Source organism: Notothenia rossii (assembly GCF_949606895.1).
Source record: "Notothenia rossii genome assembly, chromosome: 5".
Classification (NCBI taxonomy): domain Eukaryota; kingdom Metazoa; phylum Chordata; class Actinopteri; order Perciformes; family Nototheniidae; genus Notothenia; species Notothenia rossii.
Genome location: NC_136903.1, coordinates 17362752 through 17390313, shown reverse-complemented (window position 1 = coordinate 17390313; position 27562 = coordinate 17362752). Strand labels below are relative to the sequence as shown.

General features: G+C 39.4%; 1 protein-coding gene across 2 annotated transcripts; it reads right to left on the bottom strand.

Annotated features, from left to right (window-relative positions):
- Positions 1 to 451: 451 nt before the first annotated feature.
- chd2 (chromodomain helicase DNA binding protein 2) lies at positions 452 to 27562 on the bottom strand. 2 transcript variants are annotated; one of them, XM_079682343.1, is made up of 42 exons: positions 27114 to 27562; positions 25648 to 25713; positions 25461 to 25529; positions 23140 to 23197; positions 19869 to 21777; positions 16328 to 16562; positions 15281 to 15367; positions 15028 to 15086; positions 14472 to 14588; positions 13971 to 14162; positions 13315 to 13454; positions 12979 to 13204; positions 12783 to 12883; positions 12644 to 12685; positions 12340 to 12518; positions 12095 to 12219; positions 11764 to 11980; positions 11584 to 11673; positions 11291 to 11481; positions 10987 to 11175; positions 10709 to 10871; positions 10390 to 10542; positions 8980 to 9051; positions 8506 to 8655; positions 8266 to 8414; positions 8085 to 8181; positions 7906 to 7998; positions 7619 to 7792; positions 6888 to 7057; positions 6764 to 6805; positions 6515 to 6654; positions 6298 to 6436; positions 6037 to 6187; positions 5669 to 5788; positions 5451 to 5573; positions 4124 to 4264; positions 3779 to 3895; positions 3493 to 3671; positions 3309 to 3408; positions 3012 to 3204; positions 2489 to 2732; positions 452 to 2245 (listed from the first exon to the last, which is right to left on the bottom strand). In XM_079682343.1, the coding sequence occupies exons 5-42, from the start codon at positions 19928 to 19930 to the stop codon at positions 1987 to 1989; spliced, it is 5421 nt and encodes a 1806-aa protein (XP_079538469.1). In that variant the 5' UTR covers positions 19931 to 21777; positions 23140 to 23197; positions 25461 to 25529; positions 25648 to 25713; positions 27114 to 27562; the 3' UTR covers positions 452 to 1986. The 2 variants fall into 2 exon arrangements, with proteins under 2 accessions (XP_079538469.1, XP_079538470.1); XM_079682344.1 differs by lacking the exon at positions 14472 to 14588 and having other exon boundaries at positions 27114 to 27561.

The window sequence follows — 27562 nt, the reverse complement described above, 5'->3', positions numbered from 1 at the left end:
CTGTCTTTGGAGGCCCTTTAACATGTAAAAAATAATGTGTATATATATAATATGGCAAACTCACAAATCGACATTTCTGTTATCTTTAGAAATGATAAAATATCCTGTAAATGAATTTTTTTTTTTTTTAAATCCTCCCAAAAAGAAATTCATGTGGCCCTAATCCTCTTCCGTACATTTGCAAGCAAATTAAACTTGTTTATATAACGCCTTTGTGCAAAATTGCAAATCAAGACAATTAAATACACTACAACAAAAAACGACTAGTGTAGCACAGTAGGAGAGGATAAATCATTTGGGAGTCAATGTCGGACACTAAAGAATGCCTTTCATAAGAGCTTTGACTCTTTATATAAACACAAATCTATCGTGTGTTTTTGTAACACAGTATGATAATGAAACCAGGTATATTGTCTTATCGAGTCTGCCATCAAAAAATCACACAGGCACATTTTCATTGTGTAACAAAGTTCATTACATATGTCCTAACATATGTACAGATCATTTCTCAAGAAGAGTGGTTTTGTCACAAATATAAATTATTTAGACTTTCCTAAAGAACATATGATACAGAAACTGTGAGTTGCTTAACGTGGAGAGGATGTGCTGGCTGTTCACTGTAACAGGTCGGCTAAGAGCCCTGCACAGACACACACACACACATCATACCTTGATATCTATGTTTTTTCCCTCAAATGATCAGCTCTTTTGGAAACCCCAGGATGCTTACCAGAATACATGGTCCCTTAACCAGTTCATTCAGAGCAATGTCCTTAAAATGTGACTGTAATACTACACCCCGCCTGTCGGGCCCCAGGACTGTTGATGAACAACATACAGTATGATAATACACACATAAATAAGGCACAAATGGAGAAGCGTAAAAAAAAAAACATTGGGGGCCAAAGCAGGTTTGGCACGGATAAAGATTGACCAGAGGTAATACACATAATCAAATGTCATCAGCAACTTCCTGGTAACCCTTGAACAATCGAACAGCAACACCATTGCCAAACCATAGATAAAGAGAGAAGAGGTTTTATCAGAATATTATTTTCTGAATACGTAGATACTGAGAGATGAATTAATGCAACTACACTGAAGTACCATTCTGAACTATCAGAATACTGAAAGGCAACAAATAAAGGATAGTTCTAAGTAATAGTGTTATGAGCCTTTGCACAAGTTGTGGCAATAAATACTGCTTCTATTTCACTGGGCCTACTAAGAGGGAAAGTGGTTAAAGTGAACCAAGCAAGAGGATTGCCTTGATTTATATAACTACACGGTTACAGAAATAATGATTATTTGTACACATGAGCAATGTGAATTTTCTAAAATGATTTTGTAGAGTGTTTTGTATAGTAAACATACTTCATTATTCATACAAATAACATAACAGGGCCGTGCCATTGCACCACCTGTTTAAAGTGGGGATTCAGTTCAGCTACATGTTCAAGATAAACATAATGAAGGTGCAGATGAAAACACTTTCGTTTGTATTGAAATATCCCAACGACATAATTTGCAAGTTTTAAAGCTTAACACAAAAATATATGTCCATGTCATGCCTCATCTGGGAATAATCCCATACACCATTCAGAAAGGCTGAAGCCTTCAGGCACTTTTAGGATTGAGATCAGTCAGCAGTTCATGTATCCTAAATTCTTCTTAGAAAAAAGTCCATGGGACTAAGCATCCAAAAGCACTGGCTTGAGTCACTTCATTTAAATAAAGATGCTTGAGAAAGTTTTTCTTCATCTTGGAGATGACAGAAGGAAAGCATACTTCCTTCAGGGCATCATTCCCAGCCACAGTCATTTGGGGGAAAAGAGCAACAGAGTTTTGCTGGTAAAAAGGGAACATGTTGATTCCCTTTCCAACTGTGAGCTTATGATTGGCGGGTCCAGACTTGTCCATCAGCAGCATGTTTGTGACCCTGGACAAAACACCCAGATCTGTCCTCGGTCTGCACTGGTGCACTTTTTATGTTTTCCTGTTGTTCCAGGTAGGGTCTGCCGCTTCATTGGGCTCTGCAGGCCGCTCCGGGGAAGAGCGCGGGTCCTGCGGAGACTTCTGCGCCTGTGGGGAGCGAGGGTCCAGTGAGGGTTTGTCAGAGTGTCTGCTGTAGTGCTCGGAGCCGGGGGGACCTGCAGGCCTCCTGAAGTCCTGGAGAGGACCCTCCCTGCCCTGGTGGTGGTTAGGACGGAATTCATCAGGACGTCTTCTTTTGGGATCTGAATGCCTGAAACATAAATGATATAATTTTAAAAAACCAGTTGTATGACATAAAAATACCCTGACATTAAAAGTCCCTCAGTACACATTTTAAAGTGAGTAAAAAAATAGTCTGCTAAGGATAATATTTTTTGGGAACAGCGAGTTGAACATTTCTGGACTTATCTCATATGCTTCATTTGGTGTCACAAGGAAATGTAACAAAACATAAAAAAAACATAAAACATTCAAATGAATGAGTAACTCTCACCTGTCATAGTAGGGTCTCTGACCCCGGTGGTCCCGGTCGTTGCTGTACTGCTCATAAGGCCGTTTGCGAGGGGAGCTGCTGTTGCGGTAACCCCCTGAGCTGCTGCGGTACGAGTCTCCATGAGGACGTCGGTCTCCATAGTGATCCTTGTAGCGGTCATACTGATGATGTCGATCTCCCTGCCACGACTGGTTGCTGTTACTCGGGTAATTGTATTTACGGTCCCTCTGCCAGTCCCCTCGATCTGTAATCAAAGTGATATTCAACAAAGAAAATTCTGTTATGTATTAAGTAACTTCTATTAAAGGAATAGTCCTAACAATTTGAGAATTTTTTTTATTTTTGCTGAGAGTTAAATGAGCAAGAGCCTGGACACGGTTAGCTTAGCTTAGCACAAAGACTTGAAACAGCTAGCCTGCCTCTTTCCAATGTAAATAAAATCTCCCTGCCAGCCGCGCTAAAGCTCATGAATGCTCACTTGCTCAGGGTTTTCTGGGCCTAAAATATTTCAATCTGCACGTACCATCGTTGCCAAAGTGCCGTTTATTAGCAGAGTTGTACGGCTCTCTGTGGTGCCCGTGGGCTCCCGGCTGAGTGGAGTGAGACCCCGGTTTGGAGGACGACTGATTTCCTGTGGAGTCTCGACTGGAACCAGAGGGCTCAGGTCGGAAGTTTTTCCCCCTGCCTCCAGAATCCTCCTTTTTCTTCTGCTCCTTCTGGAAACGTCACAGGATATTTTCAGTGCTGTCCAAAACATCATGCCTACTTCGTAACACTTGAATAACCAGGAGTGTAAGATCTAGAAATAGGAAGCACTTGCCTCTTCCACGTGTGAACGCTTCTTCAGTGCCATTTTGTAGAGCTTGTGAAGCTTCCGAGCACCAAACTCCGTAAACTTGGACACAAAAATCCACAGGTTTCTGCAAAAAGGAACAAATAATCCTCAATGTTTAACAAGAAAGCATGTCATTCAATTCCAAAAGGGTAATATGTAACCTTCTTACCTCCGCCATATCTTGACATGTTCGGGGTCACTGTAGGCTTTAAGGCACTCTGTGATTCGGTCTCCAATCTTCATCAGGCATGTGCGAGTGTGCTGGAGCTGGTCCTGGTCAGACAGACCCTCATCTGGTTTATCCAGCTGCTTCAGGAACTTTTTCACCGGCCTCATGCGCTCCTTGCACTGTACGTGTGCACAAATGGCAGGAATTAGTGTAATGTAATGTTCCCAAGTTACTTATCAAAGTCTACGGGTTTAATATTGACACAGGAATTAAAGAAGAAACTCACAACACTGAAAGTGTCCTGGTCCAGTTCATCATCGTCCTTTCCTTCGATGGGAACGGGGTCAGACCCAGCTGTAATGTGAACCGGACCTTGAATCTTCTTCCCTTTGGCTGCTTTAGCCTGAGTTACAACAAACACCAGACATGAAGACGACTAACCCACATCCACGTCAAACTTTGAATCGATTACTTACAGCATGAGCTAAAGTGCGTATCCCTATGATTAGCTATGGCCTTTAAGCTCCTTAATGCTACAATGAGATTCTGTTTTCCATGACCCTTCTGTCCATGTTGATAAGAAACAGAGGAAAGCACACATGATAAGGTCATGAATACTTTGCTGAAATACCTTTTCTTTTTTGGGCTTGGCACCCTTTTTCTCTTTGTCCCCGTCCTTCTCCTTTTTAGGTGTTCCCTGTTTTTCTTTGTTCTCTTTGTTGTCCTTTTTCTTTTGTCTTTTCTTGGCGGGGGACTTCTCTGTTCCATCATCCTGCGCAAACACGAGGAAAGACAAAGCATGTTAAGGCCCAGATACAAAGGCCAGTCACCTGAGAAGTCGCCGACGCCGACACCGACTGTTGCGTCGCCGGACTCTCCTGCGTATTTGCCGACTTCGCGCACTGGAACACACCGTAAATACGAGCCGAACACGTATGAACTGCGTATGCGTGAGTGGCAATAACTCTCCTTACCAGCAGGCGGCGGTAGTGTGTATTCATCATTTAAAAGAGGCAACAACCGGAACAACCGGAAAACAGAGAAGAAGAACAGACTCCGTGATATAAACAAACAACAAAGAGCGTTTTTCTTTCCATTTTCACTCTCGTCCATTGAAAACATGAACGAACAGGAGCTCTATAAACCGATGAGGTGAAATAGCCGTCCGTGTGTGTTCCATCTTCCATTTTAAATCATTTGTTTACTTCCCTCACTTCCGTTAACGCTTCTCATGCACTGATTCGCTAGCTGAACAGCCAATCAGTGTTATCCCTTTGTCTGACTTCCGGTGGTGTTCCCGACGCCGATTGAATCGGCAAGAAAAGGCGTCAGGTCGGCAGAAAAGACCCGACGGTGCGGCGCACACCACTCCGAATAGGGCGTGCCCACGCTCATGTTCGGCCCGACGCCCATTTACTTTCGGGCCGGTGTATCTGGGCCTTTAGATAATATAACAACAGAATTCATACAACGACAGAGGACAAGGATTTAGGTGGATCAAATGTTCCATTGCATTGTTTATCACAAATTAAAGCTGAAAAACACCACTTTGCCGAAGTAGCAAGTCGGTAACTATCTCCGACAGTTGTAACAATAGTGATTGAGCCTATGGCCCACTGATGTATGCATTACAATATGTATATATATGTGAATATTATAAAGTGTTTAGCAACCTTTCCTACAAAAAGCTGTATTTAGCTTTATTATCAGAAGGTTTGCAGTTGTAATGGCTTTGCTGGGTCACTACATTAAATGCGTTTATCCTTAGTAAAAGCAAAAAATGGTTTTCCTCGTTCGCAACAAAAAGTACCAGCACTTAAAAAAGGTAGAAATACAAAGCATAGCCACGTATTCAAGTAACATCGTTTAAGGAGGAGCAGAGCTACAAACACATGAACGGCAGGGAGTAGAAAAGCATTTCTCAGCCTGGACTCTACAGACGTGAAGGTGACACTGACCTTGACCTCGCCCTCCTCTGACGGGATGTCGGACAGGCGGGGGGAGGAGATGTCGTTGCCCTGCTCGTCCTTCAGAGTCTTGTTCTCCTTTTTCACCCGAGGCTTCCTCTTCTTCACTTTGACCTTTGGAGGAAGAGGCGGTTAGAGCTGTGTGGGAGGTGGTTCAAAGGCAAACTTCAGAGGGTATGTATGAGTCACTGTGATTAATGGCAGCGTACCTCCTCCCCTGTTTTTGACTCGGAATTGTCTTGTTCTTTTTTCAGCAGCTTCAGAAGATGCTCGGCTCTCGCCTGCAGCTGCTTGGCCTGAGGCTTCTTGCCTGGGTCGACTGGGAGGATCTGTGCCGAGGGAAGTGAAATGTTAGACTGAAGAAAGGAGGTGCAGATTAAGTGCACATGAACGTGAACAGAGAAGTATAGACAAATCCTTAGGCTTTTAAACCAGATACTGATTCAACAACTTTTATGCATGCCAGATTTGGTTCAAATTCAAAAGAGAAATGTGTTCTTTTGGGCCTAAATGTGTTCTTATGTTTTTACATTTAGATGTTTTTCCTTTTTTAAGGGGTTAGAAATTAAACATTTGCCTTATCAGCGAGTTTGAGGTCAGGGTCCGTCTTGATCAGATCCCAGTTTCCAAAGCCGTGCTCATAGATGCCGAGCAGGAGCTGCACGTCGTCTGGCAGATCCCAGTCTACATCAAAGTGGGCCACCTTGACCCTGCATGTCAGATTGAACCTGTGGGAAGAAGAGACATGTCAAATGTAATCTGCAACACAAATGTATTTCTCTAAATGTTATCCAATGCGACCCCTGAGCTCCTCCTCGTGTCTTCAGTGGTCTCTTACTGGTTTCTCTCGGCAGGGTTTGAGGGCACCACTTTGTGCAGGGGCTCAAACTCTTCCTCGTGCTGGATGATGGTCTTGGCGTTGACCTGCACTCCCGAGATCTTGATGTTGATTCCTCGCCGTTTCCCAGGACCTTTGGCTGGAAAGAGGAACAACATGTTTTATTTTTGAGCCTGGAGCAGAGCTGTGACCTCAAATCACTCGAGAACCGACATACCTTCCACCGGGTTTTCTTTAAGGTGTTCCTCGTGCTCCTGCACTGCAGTCACACAACTAGTATGGATGAGTTCACCGAGCCTCTTCAGGTCTGCTATGGATTTGTCGACCAGCTCAGAGTCCCTTGCGATGGCTTCCAATCTGGATTCAGAAAGAGGCACTTCATTGTTTGAGCAATCAGGCTGTTTCTCAAACCAAGCAATCAAACGATGGAGCCTTGCATTGATCAAAATCATTGAACAATGCTTACCTTTCAAGCGGTGATCCAAATTTCTTGTAAGCCTTAATGAACCTGTCAATAAAAGTATATTTGAATTCCGTGCATGTAACTCCACTGATACAAAGGAATAATAAATGCTTCCTAAACTCTTTACCTGCGGATCTCTGCATCAGTGAAACCCTCCACGTTGTTTTTGCGGGCTCTGGGTCGGCCTCTCCTCTTCGGCTTCTTGTCGTCATCGCTATCGTCAGTCTCGCTCTCGGAGCCTGAGGAGCGGTTCTTCAGCTTGGAGCCGACGTCACTGTCACTGTCATTGGCCTGAGCCTGAATGTGGAGAGAGAGAAACACATTATGACCCGATTCAACTAAGCTGCTGGAAGAAACAGAAATACTTTTTTGAAAAACTATGAGAATGAAGAGAAGTGATTGAAGATGAGAAGTGATTGTAAATGTATATATGTAAAGATGTAAAGATGTGAGGAGGAATAACTTACAGAAATGATTTAAAGGATAATCTTTGATTAGCAGTAAGGAAGGGGCGGGAATTAATAAGCATTTGCTTCCTCCTGCTACCTTTCGGACACATATGATTTATTATTATTATTATTATTATGAATATTTTTGTTGAATATATAAATATTATTATAAATATTTTTGTTGAATATATAAATATTATTATGAATATTTTTGTTGAATATATAAATATTATTATGAATATTGATAAATACTGTATTCTAACAATACGGTATTCTGTTTTTCACATGTATTACTTTTTATTTGTTTTTTTAAATCTGTTCGAAATAAAGATGGAAATGAAAATGAAATGAAATGAAAGATAGAATCAAATCATTTAAAGAGGAACAGTGTTTGATTCCTTCTTCTTACCCTCTTGTTAGAGCTCCTGCTCCTGGGCAGCATGAAGATGTCATCCATCTCTCGCTGCTTCTCCTCTTCCTCAATTTTGCGTCGCTGCTCTTCTGGGATGATATCGTCCCATTCCCGCCCCGGCTTCTCCAGCGGCTCTGGAGCGGCCTCTTCCATGCTGGAGAAATTGGCAACCTAGAAGAGACGCGGCAAAGGAACACATTAGAAGTTGAAAGAGAGGAACATTGGGACAGACCTGACATTGAAATGATTTCAGATTAGGATTTCTTTAAATGACTAACGGTTACCTTAAACTGAGAGAGAAGTTCGTCCGTAGCACTGGAGCCTTGGTCACTTTCTCTCGTTTCTGCCAATCTCAGGATCTCATCAATATCCATTTCCTACAGAAAGAAAGACATTCTTGCTTAACTTGATCAATATGTAAAAAGTCCTTTGAAAGCATTAATTCATTTGGTAAATTGAATACCTGTGGTTCAGACTCCTCTCCTTCGGCCTCTTTGAAAAGCTCCCCTGCACCAAACTTGAGGATGGCAGTCAGTTCTTCTTTGTTGAATGGATTTGAACTGTTAAAAACAAAAGGCAGCAACGTTAACACACAAAGAGCTGTAGAATCTAAATATTTAACAAGGTGATTTCTGACATCTTACTTTGTGGACCCAGAGTTGCTGTCCAGAACCGTTCGACCAGTAGTGTCCATCCTCTGAATGACGAGATGGTCCAAAACCATCTTTTTCTTTGCCCTCTCGATGATGTCCTCCTCCACTGTGCCTTTGGTGACCAGTCGATAAATATTGACCTATGAAAAGCAAGGATTTTTGTTTTATTACTTACTACACATTTCAATTCTGTATCTACAGCGAAAGCGGACACTTTGAGTCATGCATTACCTGTTTCTTTTGTCCGATCCTGTGAGCCCTAGCTTGAGCCTGCAGGTCGTTCTGAGGGTTCCAGTCAGAGTCAAAGATCACTACGGTGTCTGCCGAGGCCAAGTTTATCCCCAAACCTCCAGCTCTGGTTGACAGCAGGAAGCAGAAGTCCTGGAAAACCAATATAACTATTAATACACATCTCCTAGAGCAATAATGCTCAACACACATCAATGTATGTTGAATAATAAGAGTCAAATGGGAAGAAGACTAATCCAATCGACTTCAACCTCAAACTTTTTTTCCCAGTACTCATTTATAAACCTTTTTTTTTTTAATACACCATTTATAAATTAAAAACACAAGCAAAACAAAGTACTGTGTGTTTGTTTAAAGCATAATCACAATGAGATAAGCCTGTTGTTGAGATATATACAAATATAACTTTAATAATAACATTCTGTATCAACACATTATTATTATTATTACACATACCTCTGAGCCTTCTGCATTAAAGTGATCAAGTGCTTGCTTTCGGATTTCCCCCTTTATAGAACCATCCAGCCGCTGAAGAGGAAAGAAAATAAACATTTGAGATTTCCCGCACAGCTATCTGCCGTTACCTTGGCATCAGTAAGCTTAACAGGTAACATGTCATGACCCGGTCTATCGGCTCAGACTGATCACAGAACAGTTAACGCTGAAGACCAAGTCAGCAAAAACAACCCGAGCGGAGTGACTTGCAGGAGTCAGACTGATCTTCAGCAGAAAATAACTTGTTGATATAAATAACCACATGATCTCTCAGCTTGGCACAGCATGTGTGCATCAACACTGACATCTGATCCCTATTCAAGTCCAACCCTACAACACAAACACTGAAAAAGCCCCCTGCACTGTAAACACTGATAAACACAACAATCAAAAAATGATCTTTCAGTCTAGACACAGCTTCTGGAGAAACTGGTGCTGCAGGTGTTTCAACGTTCTTGTCGAAAACCTTAATGGAACCTGATGGAAATATAAACTTAACGCACTAAATGTAATAGTATAAATTCTGCTAATTATAATGAAAGGGGTAATCAATGTTCCAACATGCACTTCATTTTACCAGAAAAAACAGCTGGGATTTGAATCAGTGAACACCTGACAAGCAGAGAGTTGGGCTCGTGATACAGTAGCCCTTCCTCAGATGGAGTAAGAACAAACTCATATTACCGTAATTTTCGGACTATAAGCCGCGCCTTTTTTCCCATTTTTCGCGGAAAAGAGTGAGACAGGTATCGCGCAAAAGTAAAAGTGGAACCGAGAGTGGTACGAGAGACAGAACGAGAGCAAGACAGACAGACATTACGAGAGCGAGACAGTTTGTCCCCGTACCACTGGTTGAAAACCACTGCTGTAGATCACTGCCGGTACGTGCGCTGGGAGCGCACCGTTTAAGTTTGAAAGTTGAAAAGTTTGTGTGTCTGAAACGCTATGTGATACAGTACAGTTTACACAGCACAGTACATGTTCTGTAGCTACTATTGCACTAAATGCTAACACTTGAATACGTTATGCAAATATGCAACTTGTTTGTTGAAATGTTAATAAATGGGAGCTTCCTCAAACAGCCATCTCTTTCCCGACAATCCCCTCTGTGCACGAACCCTTACATATGGTAATTAAACATTAAAACACCTGCGGCTTATAGTCCAGTGCGGCTTATATATGTACACATCATTCAATTTAGCTGCTGCGGCTTATATTCAGGTGCACCTTATAGTCCGAAAATTACGGTAAGTGGAATTAGTCTTCCTATGTTGATAGCATCACTCAGAACGACTACAGTACCATACAATTGACATGGAGTATTCCCTGACAGCGTCTCGCTCTGTATACGAACTCCCTGATTAACGTTACCTGGAAGGGGTAGCGATTCTTGGCGAGGTATTCAGCCAGAATGTCCAACATCCTGACCATCTGAGAGAAGATCAGGACTCTGTTTCCTCTTTCTCTGAGTCGGGTCAGCAGCTTGTCCAGCAGCACCAGCTTCCCGCTGCCCCTCACTACACTCTGTAGAGATACAAAGTGAGGCAGTCATTAATAATTAGGCAGCATTGAGCATTCTTTTGGGACTATGTCGTTTTCATCTTGGTTACGTCACTACTCGTTTCTTTAGTGGAGCAGAGATGTCCTGAGGTGTTGCTGGGAGCTAAAGAGGGTTCATAAGGAGACTTACCAGCATGTGTTCCTTTTGGGTTTCATTTTCTACTTCCTCCGGCTGTTTTATGAGAAAACTATGGTTGCAGCACTTTTTAAGCTCCATAACTATGTTCAGGAAGCCGGAGGAGCTGCCTCGGGGGCCTTTGTAAAGGGCTCTGTAATTCCTCGTTAAAATCCACCTGGAAATATTGAGGACAAAGTGAAGTTAATGGGGAGAGACACGCAGCTTCTTGTACAAGATGTTTGCGAAGATGGATGTTGTAAAAGTTACAAAAGACAGAAATGAATTCATACTTGTAGTATTGTTTCTGCTGTGCAGTCATGTCCACACGGAGGATCTGTTCCACCTTGGCGGGGAGAGATTTTTCCACGTCTTTCTTAACACGTCGCAGAAGGAAGGGCTCGAGGACTTTGTGAAGACTCTGATAACCGTTATCAGTTCCTTTCCCGTGCGCGTCGTCAAAATCCTCCCAGGAAGCAAACCTGTTGTGCACGACATAGATAACAAACGTCACTCATCCCCGGCTGGAACTCAAACCCGATGCCGTTCCCCTGCATTTCTCCAGTATCATGTTAAAAGGTCTAAGCCAGGACGTACTTGTCAGGCATGAGAAAGTGCAACAGGGACCAGAGCTCTTTGAGGGAGTTCTGCAGCGGAGTGCCGGTGATGAGGAGCCTGTGGTTGGACCTGAACTCCATTAATGTTTTGTACAGCAGGGAGTCGTCATTCTTCAGCCTGTGTGCTTCATCCACACCCATGAACGCCCAGTTGATGTTCCCCAGGACCCCCTAGAGGGGAAAGTCACCAAAGTGATGACTACTTGTCCTTCACAAACATACTGCACGAGAAATATATCAACAGAAAATGCAAATGCTGATCCCTGCACCCACCTTGTCTTTAAGTACAATCTCATAAGTGGTTAATAGTGCATTGAAGCGGATTCTCTTCGTTTGGTGGTTCACCCACTCGTAGTCACGAATCTACATTAAAAAGGAGCAGAGACAACGTAAGATCATGTAACCAACTTTTAAGATTCCAGCAGATTGGGAGAGAATCCGAATTCAACACACCGATTTCCTGCTCATGACGTCCCCGAGGTAGACCACCACGTTCATGTCCGGGGCCCAGGTTTCAAACTCTCTCTGCCAGGAGGAGAGCGTGGACAGAGGCACCACCACGATGAAGGGTCCGTACAGCTGGTGCTGATGGAACAGGTACGACAGGAAGGAGATGGTCTGGATGGTCTTTCCGAGACCCATCTCATCTGCCAGGATAACGCTGTTGCACCTGAGGACGCAGAATAAGAAAATAGGCATGGTTTTTAAGAAGAAGCCAATTTTTCAAATAACATTTAACTACCTGCCATTGTTACACAAGTTATGATTCTCATGTACACAGTACCTGCACCAGGAATGAGCTAACCAGTTCAACCCATCCAGCTGATAGTCTCTCAGCTGAAGGTTTTCATCTCCAATGTACGATGGTTGTTTCTTCAGAGCAGAAAACCTCGGTCTTTGCTTTAACACCTGAAGTGAGAATAACAAACACAGTTCTTTGATTAGGAGGAGAGAATTGAATAATATCAGGAAACGGGAAGTGTTCGAGACGAATAAAAATAAGACCATTTTGGGGGATTTGTCTCTTACCTTGCAGTCTTTCGATGGGACGGTTTTACTGGAGTTTCGGCTCAGGAAGCTGTCGATGCAGTGCTGGAACTTCTTACCAACCAAAGCCCCATCTTCCCAGCTGCACTCTGAATAGGGCAAACCCATCCACTTACAGAGGTACTCTGGCTCATCGGAGGACGGATTCTTGTGACTATGAGCTGTTGAACAAAGCAGACAAATGTTTAGAAAAAGATATAATTGTATACCAGAGGGGAACATTTCAAAACGTAGCCAACTTAATGTAACGGTGAAGAAAAGTGAAGAATTAAAAAAGGGGACTTACAGGGGAAGTCAACAGATCCTGGTGTCTTTGCTGTTTTTGTTGCTGTTAATTGAACAAAATGTATTTTAGTAAGTGCAACAAATAGATTATCTGGAGCACTACCGGACAAAGGCAGTTACATTTGATACTGAGTTCTTACCAATAATACGCTCCACAAACTGAAACTGCTTGTTCAGGTCGGATATGAGCTCCTGTTGGCAGTTATGAAACTCTATATCCTCAGGGGACGCCCTCCTCATCCTGCAAACAAGAAAAGAGTTCAAAGTTCAACTTCTCAAAAGATGGTTCTGCAAACAAAAACAAACAAGTGTAACATAAAAGAGAAAGATCCTAACCATGAAGAGAGCTCGTCATGTTTCCTCTTGAAGTTGTCCAGTTTCTTAAGTCCCTTGACCTTTTGCTGTGTCATAGTGTCCATGCTCTCCCATGTGTTGTGGATGTAGGACCAGCCCTTCCACTTGATCAGATAGTGAGTCTCCCCCTCATCCTTCTCGGGGTCAAAGTCTCCATTTGGGTCCCCGTTCTCCTCCACAGAATACATTGTAGTGGGGGCACCAGTGGCTAGAAACAAGAACAACAACTTTACTATAGTGTGCATTGGGCGAAGTGTAATTCAATCACAAACACAACATGGTTTAAATAATAGTTAAAGAAGATTGAAAATGCATCACCTGCTTTTTTGCCTGTCCTGGTGTCCATCACTTTCTCAATGGTCTCACTGTCATCATCCAGCTGCTCCTCACAAGCGTCCCCTGTCATCTCGATCAGGTCATCAGAGTCTGTTTCAAAGTCATGTTGGTCCTCTTTATAACTGTAATAAAACAGAACAGGGGGAAAGGACAAGTGGAAAATGTTATGCTGGAGTCCAGAAGGTTAAACTTGATGTCCCTGTTGAACACATTCGTGCCCAAACACTACGTTTTCTATAAATAGTCTTGAAATGGGCACCAATGTAAATTAGGTCAAAGTCAGATTGTTTGTGGGTTCATTTTATAATTTTTATCTTTTAATGAATGAATATAAATATGAAGGACTTTATACTGCTTCTTTTAGTTTCTATGAGTTATTATCATACGATATTTAGTCTTTAGGCATAAGGGGACTTGAAATGACTGATAAAAGACAGTATGTGCCAAAAGACTATACAGTATATAGTATAAATGTAGACTATATATAATTAAGTATAATAGAAAAGCTCCTTTTTCAGCTAGAAACTGAAAAATGTTTAACTTCCATGATATGAGATTCAAAATAAAAGTAGCTGGCACACATGAGCCAATCATTAAATGCAAGAGGACCCGATATCTAAATCTCTGAGAACATTCACCTCTTCACTTTGGTTGCAGTCCTTCCTCGAGTTTGTCTCTTTGGAGTGCCGTCCTCATCGTCTTCATCATCGTCGTCGTCATCGTCTTCATCGTCGTCGTCGTCGTCATCTTCAGCAGACGACTCCTGTTTCCTGGACTTCTTGCCTTTTTGAGACGGCTGCTTTTTGGCTGTTGATGATTTGGTCTGAGGTCTGTAAAAACACAAAGCACCAAAGCCCTTAGAGATAAGGATCCAAACTCCTGGACCATTTGTCAGATCATTTAGTCTCTATTGGCAGCCAACAGCAGGGGGCCACATTACTTTGAAATCAAAAGAATATTTCTTTCATGTCTTATGATATTATAACATTTACATTGTTTAGAACATCTGGCTACAGCTTTAAGGTTTGTACTTGACACAAAGTAAAAAGGGGGAAATGAAAATGTCTCACACAATATGGAATGGATTGGATATGAGCAGTGGGTAGCTGTCTGATGGCCAGGCCTCGCTAAGCTCTTACCTTCTTGCAGGAAGTCGTCTGGATCTAACTTTTTTCTCTTCCTGCTCACTGTCTGAACTCTCCGTAGCTTCCTCCTCCTCGTCTTCATCATTAGAGTCATCATCTTTCCAGATATTTCTTACAACAAAGAAATGCCACAAGTTCACCCTCAAGGCCCATCACTTCTATTACCAAATTTGAATTTCATAATTTTGGCTACAGGGTGTTCACCCAAACCCAATTTGATCAGGGATAAGCTGAACATATGACCAATCAAATTTGATTGAAATGTAGAACCTCTGCCGTCTGTCTTAAACTAACTGAGCGCATGGAGAACAAGCAGATACCCATTTACAGACAGGTTTGATAAGATGATAACAGGAAGCACAATGTGAGCAAGAACTGACAACACGATGACAAACACAGGCATGAATTGTGAAAAATTGCTGATCAAGTGTTAAATAACAAAAATATTTTAAAGACTTTCAATAACTGAAAGCATATAGTGCTAGACTAACAAATACATATAATAATGATAAACCACAAAACTAAAGATGTTTGCAGTCTTTTAACTTACTCTTTTTTCTTTCGGGGTGTTTTCCTCTTGGGACTCTCACTCTCTGAGCCGCTGCTACCCTGTAAATACAGTCAGCAAGGCAGGTGTGTATTTCAGTGAGAGCTGTTTCCAAATGAAATGTAACAGCACTTCTTTAAATGTCCACTAGGTGGCACAAGTGGCTTGATGTTGATGCCAATAGAAAAAAAATAATGTGCGGACCACACATTATTTTATTGCTGTTTCTTTGTTTCATTTTTCATCTTCTGCTTACCCCAGCTCCAATGTTTAAACGAGCCGGCTCCTGTCTACTGCGGTTTGACCTCCTGACCCCGTAGACATCTGGATGTTCTTCCCACATCTGTAGAGAGATCGACTGCTATCAGAATTGTGATTTTCAGTATCACTAAGCTAAGATACGGTGTCCATCTTCCATTCTGCACTGCTATCTGGCTGCAAATCTACATTATTTTCACTGTGTGATTATTGTCTGAATTTAAATTTGGTTCAATAAATTATAATTGGTTAAAGACCGTGGCCCAGTCAACTAAGAACATTCAAAAATATACAGTTTTCAACTTATAAAAACAGAGAACAGCTGTAAATATACACAATTGAAAAGCTATACCTATAGGGATCTTCTTGGCATTTATTAAAGAAAAACATGGAAGAGTTATCAACTGTCAAAATAAGTGCTGGCCATTTTTTCTGATAGTGTCCCTTATAGATTATTATACTGTATACTAATTGTAACATTGTTTTTAGTAATACAAATGTACATACTTTATACTTTCTGGACAAACAGTTCCAGATATTTGTGCTTCTGAGGATCAATCAATACTGCAGCATTGAAAGACCACATTTGTTTTCATTAACAATTAAGCTTATTTTGGTTTTCCTGGACATTTGTTGCCACTTACCACTACTGCTCTTAACTAGCTGAGCAGTGCCTCAATTGGCTTTGCACTGCATTATCGTACATGTGTGCACATCAACGCAGCACACATTTTCTAGTATGCTTACTTACTATTTTGAGCATACTTTGTCAGTTTTTACAATGTGAACTTAATCTGTTTAGATTAGGATGCAACAGTCTAGAACTGGGAGACCGCAGAATTCTACAATGGATACAAAAATGATAACGTATATCTCGAGCTACATCTACATCCTTTCTGCATTTTAGACCTACATAATCACATTAAGATTGAAGGCAGGATTACACAAGGTGACCCAATTTGCAGTATACATTGACAGTCCCCTTGGCCGGCTTTAGAAACAGTAAGAGGACTTAGGTACCTCTCTAAAGTTCAGTGACCTTTACCTTCTTTACGTCAGCCAGGCGCTCCTTCTTTTTAACTGGCTTATCTTTTGCTCCTTCTGTGGTTCGCTGTGATTTGGACCCTGCAGACTCGCTCCCTGACTCTGAGTGACTCTCAGACTCTGAGGAGCTGTTTGACTCGGAGTTGTGGGATTTCCTCCGCTCACTTCCATGCTCGCTCTCTGACCGACTCCCCGACTCGGACGCAGAGCGGTTGGATTCTCCGGAGGCTGAATTGCTACAGGAACAAGAACATGTTCATTCTTTCCATCTTGCACTGTTGACCTTTTCTTTTTTTTATTCTGTACAACCAACAACAACAACATGTGAAATATACAAGTACATTGGTGGCAGACACTTATGTGTTTTAAAATTCAAAGTGCACACACCATCCCAAAGACATGGAGAACCTGGAGGAAACAGAAACCTAATTACATCACCCAGCATGTTCCTTAGTCAGCTAACAGTCTTATAATAACCTCATTCTCTCTAAAGCACACAAATCCTCTTAAAGTCATTTTGTAAAGCTTTTGAGGTGCCATCATCGCTGAAAGAACAAACTTAAACTAAGCTTAACTTTATATTAACAAGGCATCACTTATTTAAATGGGTAGTATTAAAATATGTCTTCTCTGCTAACATACAATTTTATAAAATAATCAAGTGGAGTTTAAAAGAAAAGATCACCCAAAAAACAGAGCCCAAGGCCCAGGATATTTCCTCAAAATACTTTTAACATCTTTTTGGAGGAATTAAGACTTTTTTGCAAATGGTTCATAAAAAGGTTAGCTTAAAGATCCTGAAAATTAAGCAGTGTCCGAACATTTTACAACTCATTACAGCTATGGTGATTTGTTATTCTCATATTTTTTCATTTAAATGATTCTAAGGGAAATAAGGTTTTTCAAAATAAACAAATAATATTATATATATATATATATATATATATATATATATATATATATATATACATATTATGGATACAAAATACAATTTGAGTGATAGAAAAGTGTATTAAAACAAGAAAAAAAATTCTCCACAATGTTATGACCAATCACATCTATTTTGGGCTATAATACATTAATGTGGTGGTTAGGGTTAAAGCTTAAAGGTGACCTATCATCATCATCATCATCATCATCTGTATGGTGACTTCTGTCTGGCTGTCTGGGTTTCTCTGCATGAAGTACCTCGTCTGGGCACAAGGGGTCACAGCACTCATTAAAATAAATCTGTGTGAATTTCTGCCTTACATGGATTTCTTAAGAAAGAAATGCGTGTGTCTTCTAAAGAATACAAATAATATACAGGATTATTGCTCGTTTCTTTCAAATATTATAGGAGCTTATTTCTTCTTTCATCTATTCGGCGTGTTTTCTCTCCAAGAACCAAACACGTTTTCATTTGTATTTCCTTACTGTGTAAAAATAGTCTGTATCCTGACATTTATAGAACTAGCTTAAAACTGTAGGACATTATGAATTCATTTGTTGGAACTAACCTACTTATATCTAAATTGTGTAAATGTTAATAATAAGACTGAATGTCAAAGCCTGTACCACGAGCAGCCTCATGAACAAACTCGGAAGTGCATGGCACCTACCGCTTTAAGTGAGGTCAAACGTGGGCGGGAGTTGGACATATTCTCGAATTCTCATTGGCTGTCGCGTTGCTAGGTACATTTTTAGCCTATCACAGCGCAGTGTGCAGACTTTACAATGTCAGAACTCTTCCTGTCCCTCCTCCATGTAGTTCTGAGCTGAGTTTTAATACAGATAAGTGAGCAAGCTGGGCACACAAAGCAAGGGCCATTTTGTTACTCAGGAGAGAATTTATATGGTACTGTAAGGTGGATTGAGTCCCTAGATTTTTCCTGTTGCTCTTTCTGATGCTGTACTAGCCCATAATGCTCATCTACCAGTATACAAAAAGTTATGCTGTCATCAGAAACAGAGCTAATATTTCACACCCAGCTGAAAATACTAAAATGGCTGCCACAAGATTACACAGAAGACTACAAGTGTGATGTAACCTGCAGCAGCTTAAAGTCAGTAAAATGCTATGAGGGTGATTACTTGCATTAATCATCCAAATGTCTGTCTTTATCTAAAAACACAACAGTATATTGTTCACAGGCTGCATTGTTTTGTTGGTAAACATGGCGGCATTTTGTTGGTCAACAGCATTTATGCAATATTACAAAATTAAAATATAGGCTAGCCACTTGTGCTGTTTCTGCAACCCTGTATTGTTTTGACACCATGCAAATGCAGCTGATATTAGTTTTAAAAAACATCTTTATTGATGATATAGAGTCGCTTCCACTGGATTTGATATTTGAAGTTTCAGATACCTGAGAAAGATATAAAAACACTTGCAAAAATATTGACCATCATACCAAAAAAAATAGGAAAAACAAAACAGCAATTAATACTGTGTGTATATGTATGTATGTATGTATATATATATATATATATATATATATATATATACACATATATATATATATATATATATATATATCATATTTCAGTGTCACGACTCCTGGCCTTTATACACAATTGAAAAGAACATTGTTTTTCATTAACATCACAAGCATCAAAACATGACATAATTATGTTTAACTAACACCATCAAGTTCCAAATTTCCAATAAATACAAAATACTTAATTGTATGTGAAAGGGGCTCATCTGTGAATAAAATGTTTTGCTTGACAAATGAAAGCAAGCATTCAATTGTTTATTATAATAAAAACAAACATTAGGCTATGTGTTACTAGATTCCTGAAACTGAAACTCTCTAGGCCCCCAAAACAAAAGTAAAAATAACAGTTCCTGAAAACTATTTTAAAGTTGGGGCCGACATATTGTCATTATACAAGTATTTTAAAGTTTTGCTATTCTCAAAATAAAATGATTAACAAGGCATTAAAATATTTGGGATGAAGGGCTAGAATGAGGAGAAATATGCATAATAATTTGGTAAAAACTGTAGAAATAGTTCAAGATAAAAGATTACAGATTCATATAAAAGTGTAAATTAAAGCCCATCTTGACCTGATTTAAGAGTCATAAGACAAATGGGAAAGTATGTTATTAATAACTCTTCTAAAACCAACAAAAGTAACATCAAAGCAATGCATTGTTTCTTCAATAAATAAGAAAACTAGCAACAACGTTGATTAAATGGTGCAATGCAGTACCAAGTAGTTAGACAAGGTCATTACAATAAAGCGACAGGGCAAACATATGTGACAAATCATTAGCAACATAATACAGAACAAATGAGTTTTCCTGTGGTCTAACACAAAATTATCTTGTGGGCAGTTATGTCCAAACACAGGCCTGAAACCTCAGTATAGAGTGAAAGAAATGCAAGGAAAATCAGGGTGTGGCTATTAAACAATAGCAAGGTCATTCATGAAAGTGGTGCAGTTCATTAAAACCATGTCACAAATGTATACACAGGTGATCAACCATGCTTGACAAGGTAAACAATCACAAAATATATGAAAAGGGTAAAAAATAAATTAAAAGGTCATACCTTGATGCATTGCTTTGAGTCGATCGCTCATCCTCTTGTTTTTTACTTTTAGTCTTCATCATAGTAGTATCCTGAAAGTCTTTGAAAGGTATTTTGTCCTGGTATTTACTGTCAAAAAGTTAGAGGAAGCATGAGCTATCATGCAAGTCCCACAAGATTGCCTTTGCTCGGGTGGCAGTTAAAACCCAGGCGACGCGACACGAGTTGAGAAAAAGAGCATTAAATCGAAAGGAAGTATCATTATATACATCGCTTCATTAAAATATATCCAAGGAAAAATTGACAGGTGTTTCTAGAATATGATAAATATCCAACGTATTTCGTTCAGTAAAGTCCACGGAACAAGCCGCATGCAATTAATTGCAACTGCGTCATCACATGAAAGGATATAAAAATAAGATTTAAGGATGAGAAAATCAGTCAATTATGCACTTCACAATGTAAACAGACCAATTCAATGTGAAGAAAGGTAGTAACCTATAAATTAACTATTAGGTCGACGTTCGCTCTATCAAAAGCAATTATCCGATTCGAATACGAATACAAACTATAAAAATAATAACTTAACAATAAATTGCAAAAAAGAGCATTGTTTTGGAAAGCTTTAAGGCCTTTAAAGTGTGCATCTGCTGTCAGAGTCAGAGCGACAGAAGCGAGCAGCTCACTAAAAATGGAGGAGCGCCATGGCTGCCAGAGCCCAGTGTGGAAAACAACGACAAGCACTCCCTCTGCACAAACGGATCGTACGACTCGAAAAAACAGCCCGAAAACCACTCAAAACGTCTTAATTCCCGTTAAAACACCGATCGTACTAACATTGCGCTTAATATAAACCAAAATCAGACAGTTTCGGTCGAAAAACGAGTAAGAGAAACGGTCAGACGAAAGCCCATGGCACCCTTCCCAAGGCTCAGCCGCCATCTAGAGCTCCTTCCTAGCTCTGAACGCAATGCCTTTGATTGACGTTATTTCCATTTACCCCACACTCAGGTGATGTGAAGTCCCACCCCTTTTATTATGTTTAAATGTTGTTTTATATAAACTTATATTTACTTTCAGCCCCAGACTTGAAGTTGAGACCTTTACTCCTCACTTCATGAAATAGTAAGAATACTAAGAGGCTTTAAAAAGTATAATAATTATTGTTGCACCAATTGCATCACTTCCTGCACAGACAGGAAGAAGAACAACCAGAAGCCATTTTAGAATGCCTTTGGAAACCATTTCTACTCAGACCAAAACCTTTTTTAGTTGCATTGTACCTTACAAAAAGTATGTAATCTTCGATTGTTTTAATTGAGTTAAGATTATACAGTGGGGCTGGCTTAATTTTCTACCACTTTCACTCTAACAAACCAAGTGATGATTTGTTTGTAGAATAACACCTGAAAAATAAAGTAGATTCATCAACCTAGTACGAAGTTTAACCGTGAGCGTGTATGCTAACTTAAAAGTTAGCAAACGTGCTGAGCAGTGGCACAAAGTCAGTGCTAACCAAGTGTTTTTGTTGTACAGATTACTTGTAAATATTAGAACCAACAGCCGAGCTAATGTAATTCAACGTTATAAAAATGTAACGCCAAATTAGTTTGTAACTTTCCGGTTACTAAGCTAATGAAACAAAGCCAGGAAAATTACGAGGACATAAACTTTATTTCAAAACAACATTTGAAAAACAAATGTACAAAGGCTATTTTCCCCAAAACAACAATGTAATTATTTAATTCCGCTATACAGCCAGCAAGTCTTCCAGTGTCCATGTTGTCATAAAAAAAAAAAAATATCCAATCGAAAAATCCCAGTCAAAAAGGCTTCATCTTGGCAAAATGTGGCTAACTGTCAAATCAGTTTGCCATCTTCGCGTCAAATAACGCTGTCTCCACTTCACCACTATCCAGTTGAATGGCGTCTTGATAGGATAAAAAAAAGAAGGAAAAGTTGTAAGCCCACAGTGCAACTGAAATGAGTTATGTTCACTGTCCAGCAGTCCAAAGAATTCATGCTAGGCTACACTAAAGTAAGGCTAGTTTAATCAAATACATGGCTAGCTTTAGTTGCATTAGCTAGCTTTAGTTGCGTTAGCTAGCATTGCACGAGTGAACGTATTATGCCAAAGTATTACTTTGTGTACACAGTATATCAAAAAAGGTAATCTAAATTGCGATCAAAAGTCATATCGAAAGCAACATTAACTAAACATTTGGATGCATTTGTAATCCAAGGTTATCATTTTTCAATTTTGGATCAAGTGTTGATGCATTCAATTCCAATAAAACGCAAGTTTTTTTAATTAAAAAATAGATACATAATAATAATGTAATTATTATTTCGTACATAGGGTTTCTAAGTACAAAATGATACGCTGAGACATGCAGCCTGCTATATCAATAATGTAAGATCTTTCAATAGTTGTAAGGCTGCAAATTGATGTATTGTTTGGTATATTCCAAGTTAAATGAAGTCCAAGTTAAGTTAATGCAACGACAATTTGCAAATAAATTCATCAACTGGCCACAAGAAAAATGATGTGTCAAGAGCTAGCCAAATTCACAAAATGTGTTAAAGCGAGCGACACTGATGATCAAACAGACTGCGATCAAAACAAGAAAACAATGGCGTGTGAGTAAACAATGCTGTATGCAAAGTGAGATCCATTTCCTGAATTCACAGAATGTTTACCTAATTAATCAAAGCAAACACATTATCAAGCAACAGTTGGACACAATAGTAGCATCCAAAACCTATTAAAGCAACCCTTCATTCAATAGTAATATATATTTAATTTTATAAAAAAGGCAATAAAACATAGTTGTCACATGGTATTGGCCATCATATATTTTTTTTACCTTTTAAGGCCAAATAACCATCAGAGATTTTAGAAAAGATGGATCATATAGAAACTCTTAGGCGAAATTTGGCTTTGAGGTACCAACAACAGTAAACAGAGCAAATGTCCACATAAAAGCGACATTAAAAAAAGAGCTTGTGTCATCAAAAGTTGCCCCATGACCACTTGTTACAGCTGTATTACCATTAAGTAAGTTTGGAAAAAACCCTTAGTTTTTATAACTATACTTGCCAACATCTAGGTCTTTTAGTAGCCATACGTAACTTCTGCTTGAAATGTGAGTGGCTATCCTCAACATATCCAAATAAGATATAGGTAATACAGCATACAGTAATCCCTATAAAAGTAAAAATGTTCTAATCATTGCATTTAAGGGATCATTCAGCATGTGGGTAAATACTCATGTCTACTTAGCAAACTTACCGAGCCGTCTTCTTTTTCATCATAATTTGAAAATCTTCACGCCCATCTCATGCTTCCGCTGTGGAAAAGGTAAAAAACAATGAATTATACATAGGTCAACATAAATCACATTCATACAGATTTAGTAAAAAGAGTATGTAACTAACTGTTCATTCGTGGAATACGACCAATAATACAAAATTAAGCTAAGATTGATTTTTCATTGACAACATTTTTTTGTGTCTACAGTACTAATTATAGCTTATCCTTAAGTCTTTAAAAGACTTTGGTCAAATCAGACTGATTTGTATGGTTATTTTTATACAACAGAAAAAGTAATTGCTGCAGGACAAGATCAGTACAGCCCTCGAAATGTATAACTAATGCATATGCAGACGTCAACAACCATACTTCCCTCTGGGGCTTGACAGTTCTTGTGCGGTGCGCTTATGTTCTAGAAGGAACATTTATTTTGTGTTAACATTATTTTAGTGGAATTTCCTGCCTTGAACTTTTTGTTGTAAGGACGCCCGACACAATGCTATTAATTGTGATAGCTCCACTGATGTTGTTCGATTTTGCCTTGGTTTTTCTTTCTTTTTTCAGTTCAATTGCATAATTTCATGAGACAGAAAACGTGTTGCTTTGAGCAATAAAATAGAACACATCTGATTTTGAGCATCCATGTTGTTTCGACATTATCAAGAGCATAAACAAACCAGAGTTGGAAGAACATCTTCCAAACTCAAACAACATGTGGAACACATGAAGCACATGACGCACCAATGAATGATGCTGTACCAAAAGTGTGCATGGCCAGTCTCTTTCACACCACAGAAATTAAAGCGCGATTGGAAGAGTATTTTAGAATGGCAAACCCATGAAATGCATTCTTGTCTGGGACCCACATAGTGCTGCGTACCGGTACGCCGAACCGGTACTGGACTTGTAAAAAGTTTCGGTTCAAGTCCGGTTAAAACCGGAACGTCGGGAACCGGTACTTACGTATATTCTCCTTTTTGTTCTAAACCATCTAAAACCTTCCATAGATCGAGAAATTTGCGCTGAGAAAAGACGAAAAACATTGTTTTGGCTTCTGATATGGCGGCCATTACTGAACTCACGAAGTCTCGCAAAATATCGCAACTGCTCGCGAGATCTGTGTGACGTCAAGGGAAGCTGGCTTAGACATAGTGGACACTGACAGCGTGGGATGCTGGTTGCCATATTTGGTAGTGTAGCTAAGCTAACTCCTTTGTATGTATGGTGATATAGTGTCTGCCGAAAGAGCAACACTTCACCCAGACAATGTCAATATGCTGTTGTTCTTGAACAAGAACACATAGACTTGTACTCTTGCATATTGAGTCTTGTATGTACATCACTATGTATGTAGTTGTGTTGTGTAGTTAGTAACACATGTAGAGTTCTAGAAAAGACATGGTGTAGACACAAGTTGGAAGGGGGCACAATAAACCTGACGAGTTTGAATTTGAGTTGATTATGAGTTTATTTTCAATTGATAATTAGCTCACAATAAGTTCACTTTAGTTACTCACACAACTTAACACAAGTCCGGACTTATAAGTCCGGACCTGAACCTGAACCTCTGGACTTGAGTCCGGACCTGAACCTGAATGTGAGTCCAGGTACACAGCACTAGACCCACAGTTAGTGCCATAAAATGGCAGTGTTTTCTAAATGAGTGATATTAATGTGTGATGATCATCAATTTTTATTATATTGGACATATGAAAAAAAAAAGATAGTAAGTGCCTCACGGATGCTAGCTCGTTTAAGGAACATGGTGAATATATAACGAATCCGAATGTTAATTTCAGGTAACTGAAAATGTATCCCAGAACAAGTTGTTATCGTATGCGTGGTTTACTGCGCTCGTGTCGATTTTCACACTGTTCATTGGAACTACAAATGAGGATCGCACATTTTGGGCTCCATTATTTTAGTCCTCGCGGACATGGTGAATTACGTAATTAGCATCGCAGGGACCATAACCGACGCGGAAAGTATGAATTGGCCTTTTTATCACTTAAGCATATTTTTTTGTTGGCATGTCTTCACCGCATTATACACGAGGTGGCAGAACCTGTCCTATGCATTGTATTCAGTCAAATGAATCGCTATAATGCACAGAACATAAAAGAAAGAGCATAAAATTGTATTTCCAAATAATGACTTGCACACACAAAGACATTGATCACACCTATGTTTATCTGGTTATGTTTCAGTGATCAGTAAAACAGATTTCTACTTGACTTGACACTAGTTCAATGCACAGATAACATGCACATAATTGATTTTTCCTTAAAAATTATACTTACAAAAACTTCTTGCAGTTCAAATCGCCGGAATGCTTCAATTCTCGACTCCATGGTGTCTAAATGTCAACCCTTTGAAATAGAAAAATAAATGCTTAGAGGAAATGTGACAACAGCACACCCTACTGGCTACATGTATGTAGCAGTAAAAACAACGTAGCTAGCCTGAAAACAATTCAAAAAAACATACCATTTAGCTTGGGTCAGATGATTTATTTTCTTCGTTGACGCAATTTGTGAAACCTCAAGAGAATTCCTGCAACAACAAAAAAAACATAGTTATGATCATTTTTGTAATCACAATTAACAAAATAGCAACTAACATTGGCATAGAACGTTGGAAGATAATAGGCTATCGGTGTTAAAATATTTTTAAGTACATTTTCTGAGCAGGTTTCAGTGCTCATTAACATATTAAGAAATCATAAATAACCAGTAGCATACTTAGTCCAAATATTTTTTAAATCTCTTTGTCTTGGTGGCTCAAAATGGAAGTAAATGAGTCTTCTACAGTGCCATCCTATTGAGAATATCTTTGAAAATACATTTTATTATGTGCATGGCGGTACTAATCCCTTGGATTTAACAATAGAGTTTCAGACGCAAATATTTATCATAAAAGAGTGTACGTATAATTGTATTATGTGTAGATGTGGCCTTCATGTGTGGATAAATCCACAACCTTGTCCTTGAGACCGTGATATTGAGATTCATGTATTTCTTTATTTAATCTTAATGCAGTATTTTGATATTCCTCCAATTCAAATACTTATTGTTGAGAGGTTTTCTAAAAGTATAGTCTGTATTTACATGGCTTGCAGGTGTAAAGTGAGTGGCAAACTAAATGAATGTACATATTTAAATGACTTCTCCTTCCATTGTCTGAAAGGGTTAATAGCCAACACCCTATTTTGTATTACGAAGTACATCTATGCTTTTATCAAATACAGAACCTTTATTTGGCAAACACATCTAATATCGTTGATGTATAGTGTCTACAATGGAAGAATTCTTAGCATTTGTCATATTTACAGTATTTAGACAACTTGTTACAATTTATTTGAACTATTATGAATTATTAAGTATCAAGCATCTATGATTAAGTTTAACTTACTCAGACAATACATGTTTGCACTGTAATGAGAAAACGTTTAAAACTATCCATTTTTTTAACATTTGTATCATTACAATTGAGTGAAAAACTTCAAAAAGCTAGTAAACTGAAAATAAACAAAAATAATCTTCAGCTTGTTGTGTTGATGTCCATCATTCACAATACAACATTCAAAAGACGAAACATTTGCTTATATTTCATGTTTTTGTCGAGTAAATTGAGACAAGGGCATTTGCCCCTTCAAGGACAAAGCCATTTTAAATGCGTAGGTTGAAATAACTGCTAATAAGTCGAAGACAAATGTTCTTATCGAAATATGAACTAAGTTTACTCGAAACAAAGCTAGCAAACATGCAAAATCCATCAATTAAAATAAAATTGCATGCAGTTTTGAGCCTTTACAGCGTTTTCTGTGTTCTTAGCTGACACACCATGGCCATTTTTACAAGACTGCGTCTAACTGTCGTTCTGTCCACCATATTGCCTGACACCAGATTCGTACTTTACAGCTATAAAATGTCGGATTACTCGTAAGTTCTTACCCATTTCCAAGTCCGGGTGTAGCCGTCGTCATCTACCCCGGCCGGTGGCACATTTTGGGGCGATTTTCGCGGTTTTGGTGGGTGTTTCGGCCGCATCGTCCTGTCCGATCTCGCCGCCTCTCTGCTCTGATGTGTGTCCTCCTCTCCGCCTCTGCCTGATATTCTTCAGCGGCTCAGCCCACTTTGCTCTCAACGTAAGCCAAACTCCACTTCCTCTCCAGCCCCAGCTAGCTCTACATTAGCAGCCTACTGAGCCTAAAATCCGCCCAAACTCTTCTTGGATGAGCACAAAACAACTGCAATACATTTTAAAGGTTTTAGTCGGAACAAAGCAAGTTGTCTTTACAAAACTATTACACGTTGTTTTTGTTTTCTCATTGCAATGTACGCAGCCAATCAAATCAAGCTAAATGTGACGTTAGTAAACAGCTAACCTGATATGAAATTAA

What these genes read in the sequence shown, in the direction of transcription:
- chd2 (XM_079682343.1), bottom strand. Translation starts at nt 19,930, where the DNA reads ATGATGAAGACTAAAAGTAAAAAACAAGAGGATGAGCGATCGACTCAA. An exon ending in AGTCAAAAACAGGGGAGGAG is followed by an intron (nt 5,574 to 5,668) that starts GTACGCTGCCAT and finishes CTTCCTCCAAAG; the next exon opens with GTCAAAGTGAAGAAGAGGAA. An exon ending in AGCGTTCACACGTGGAAGAG is followed by an intron (nt 3,205 to 3,308) that starts GCAAGTGCTTCC and finishes TGACGTTTCCAG; the next exon opens with AAGGAGCAGAAGAAAAAGGA.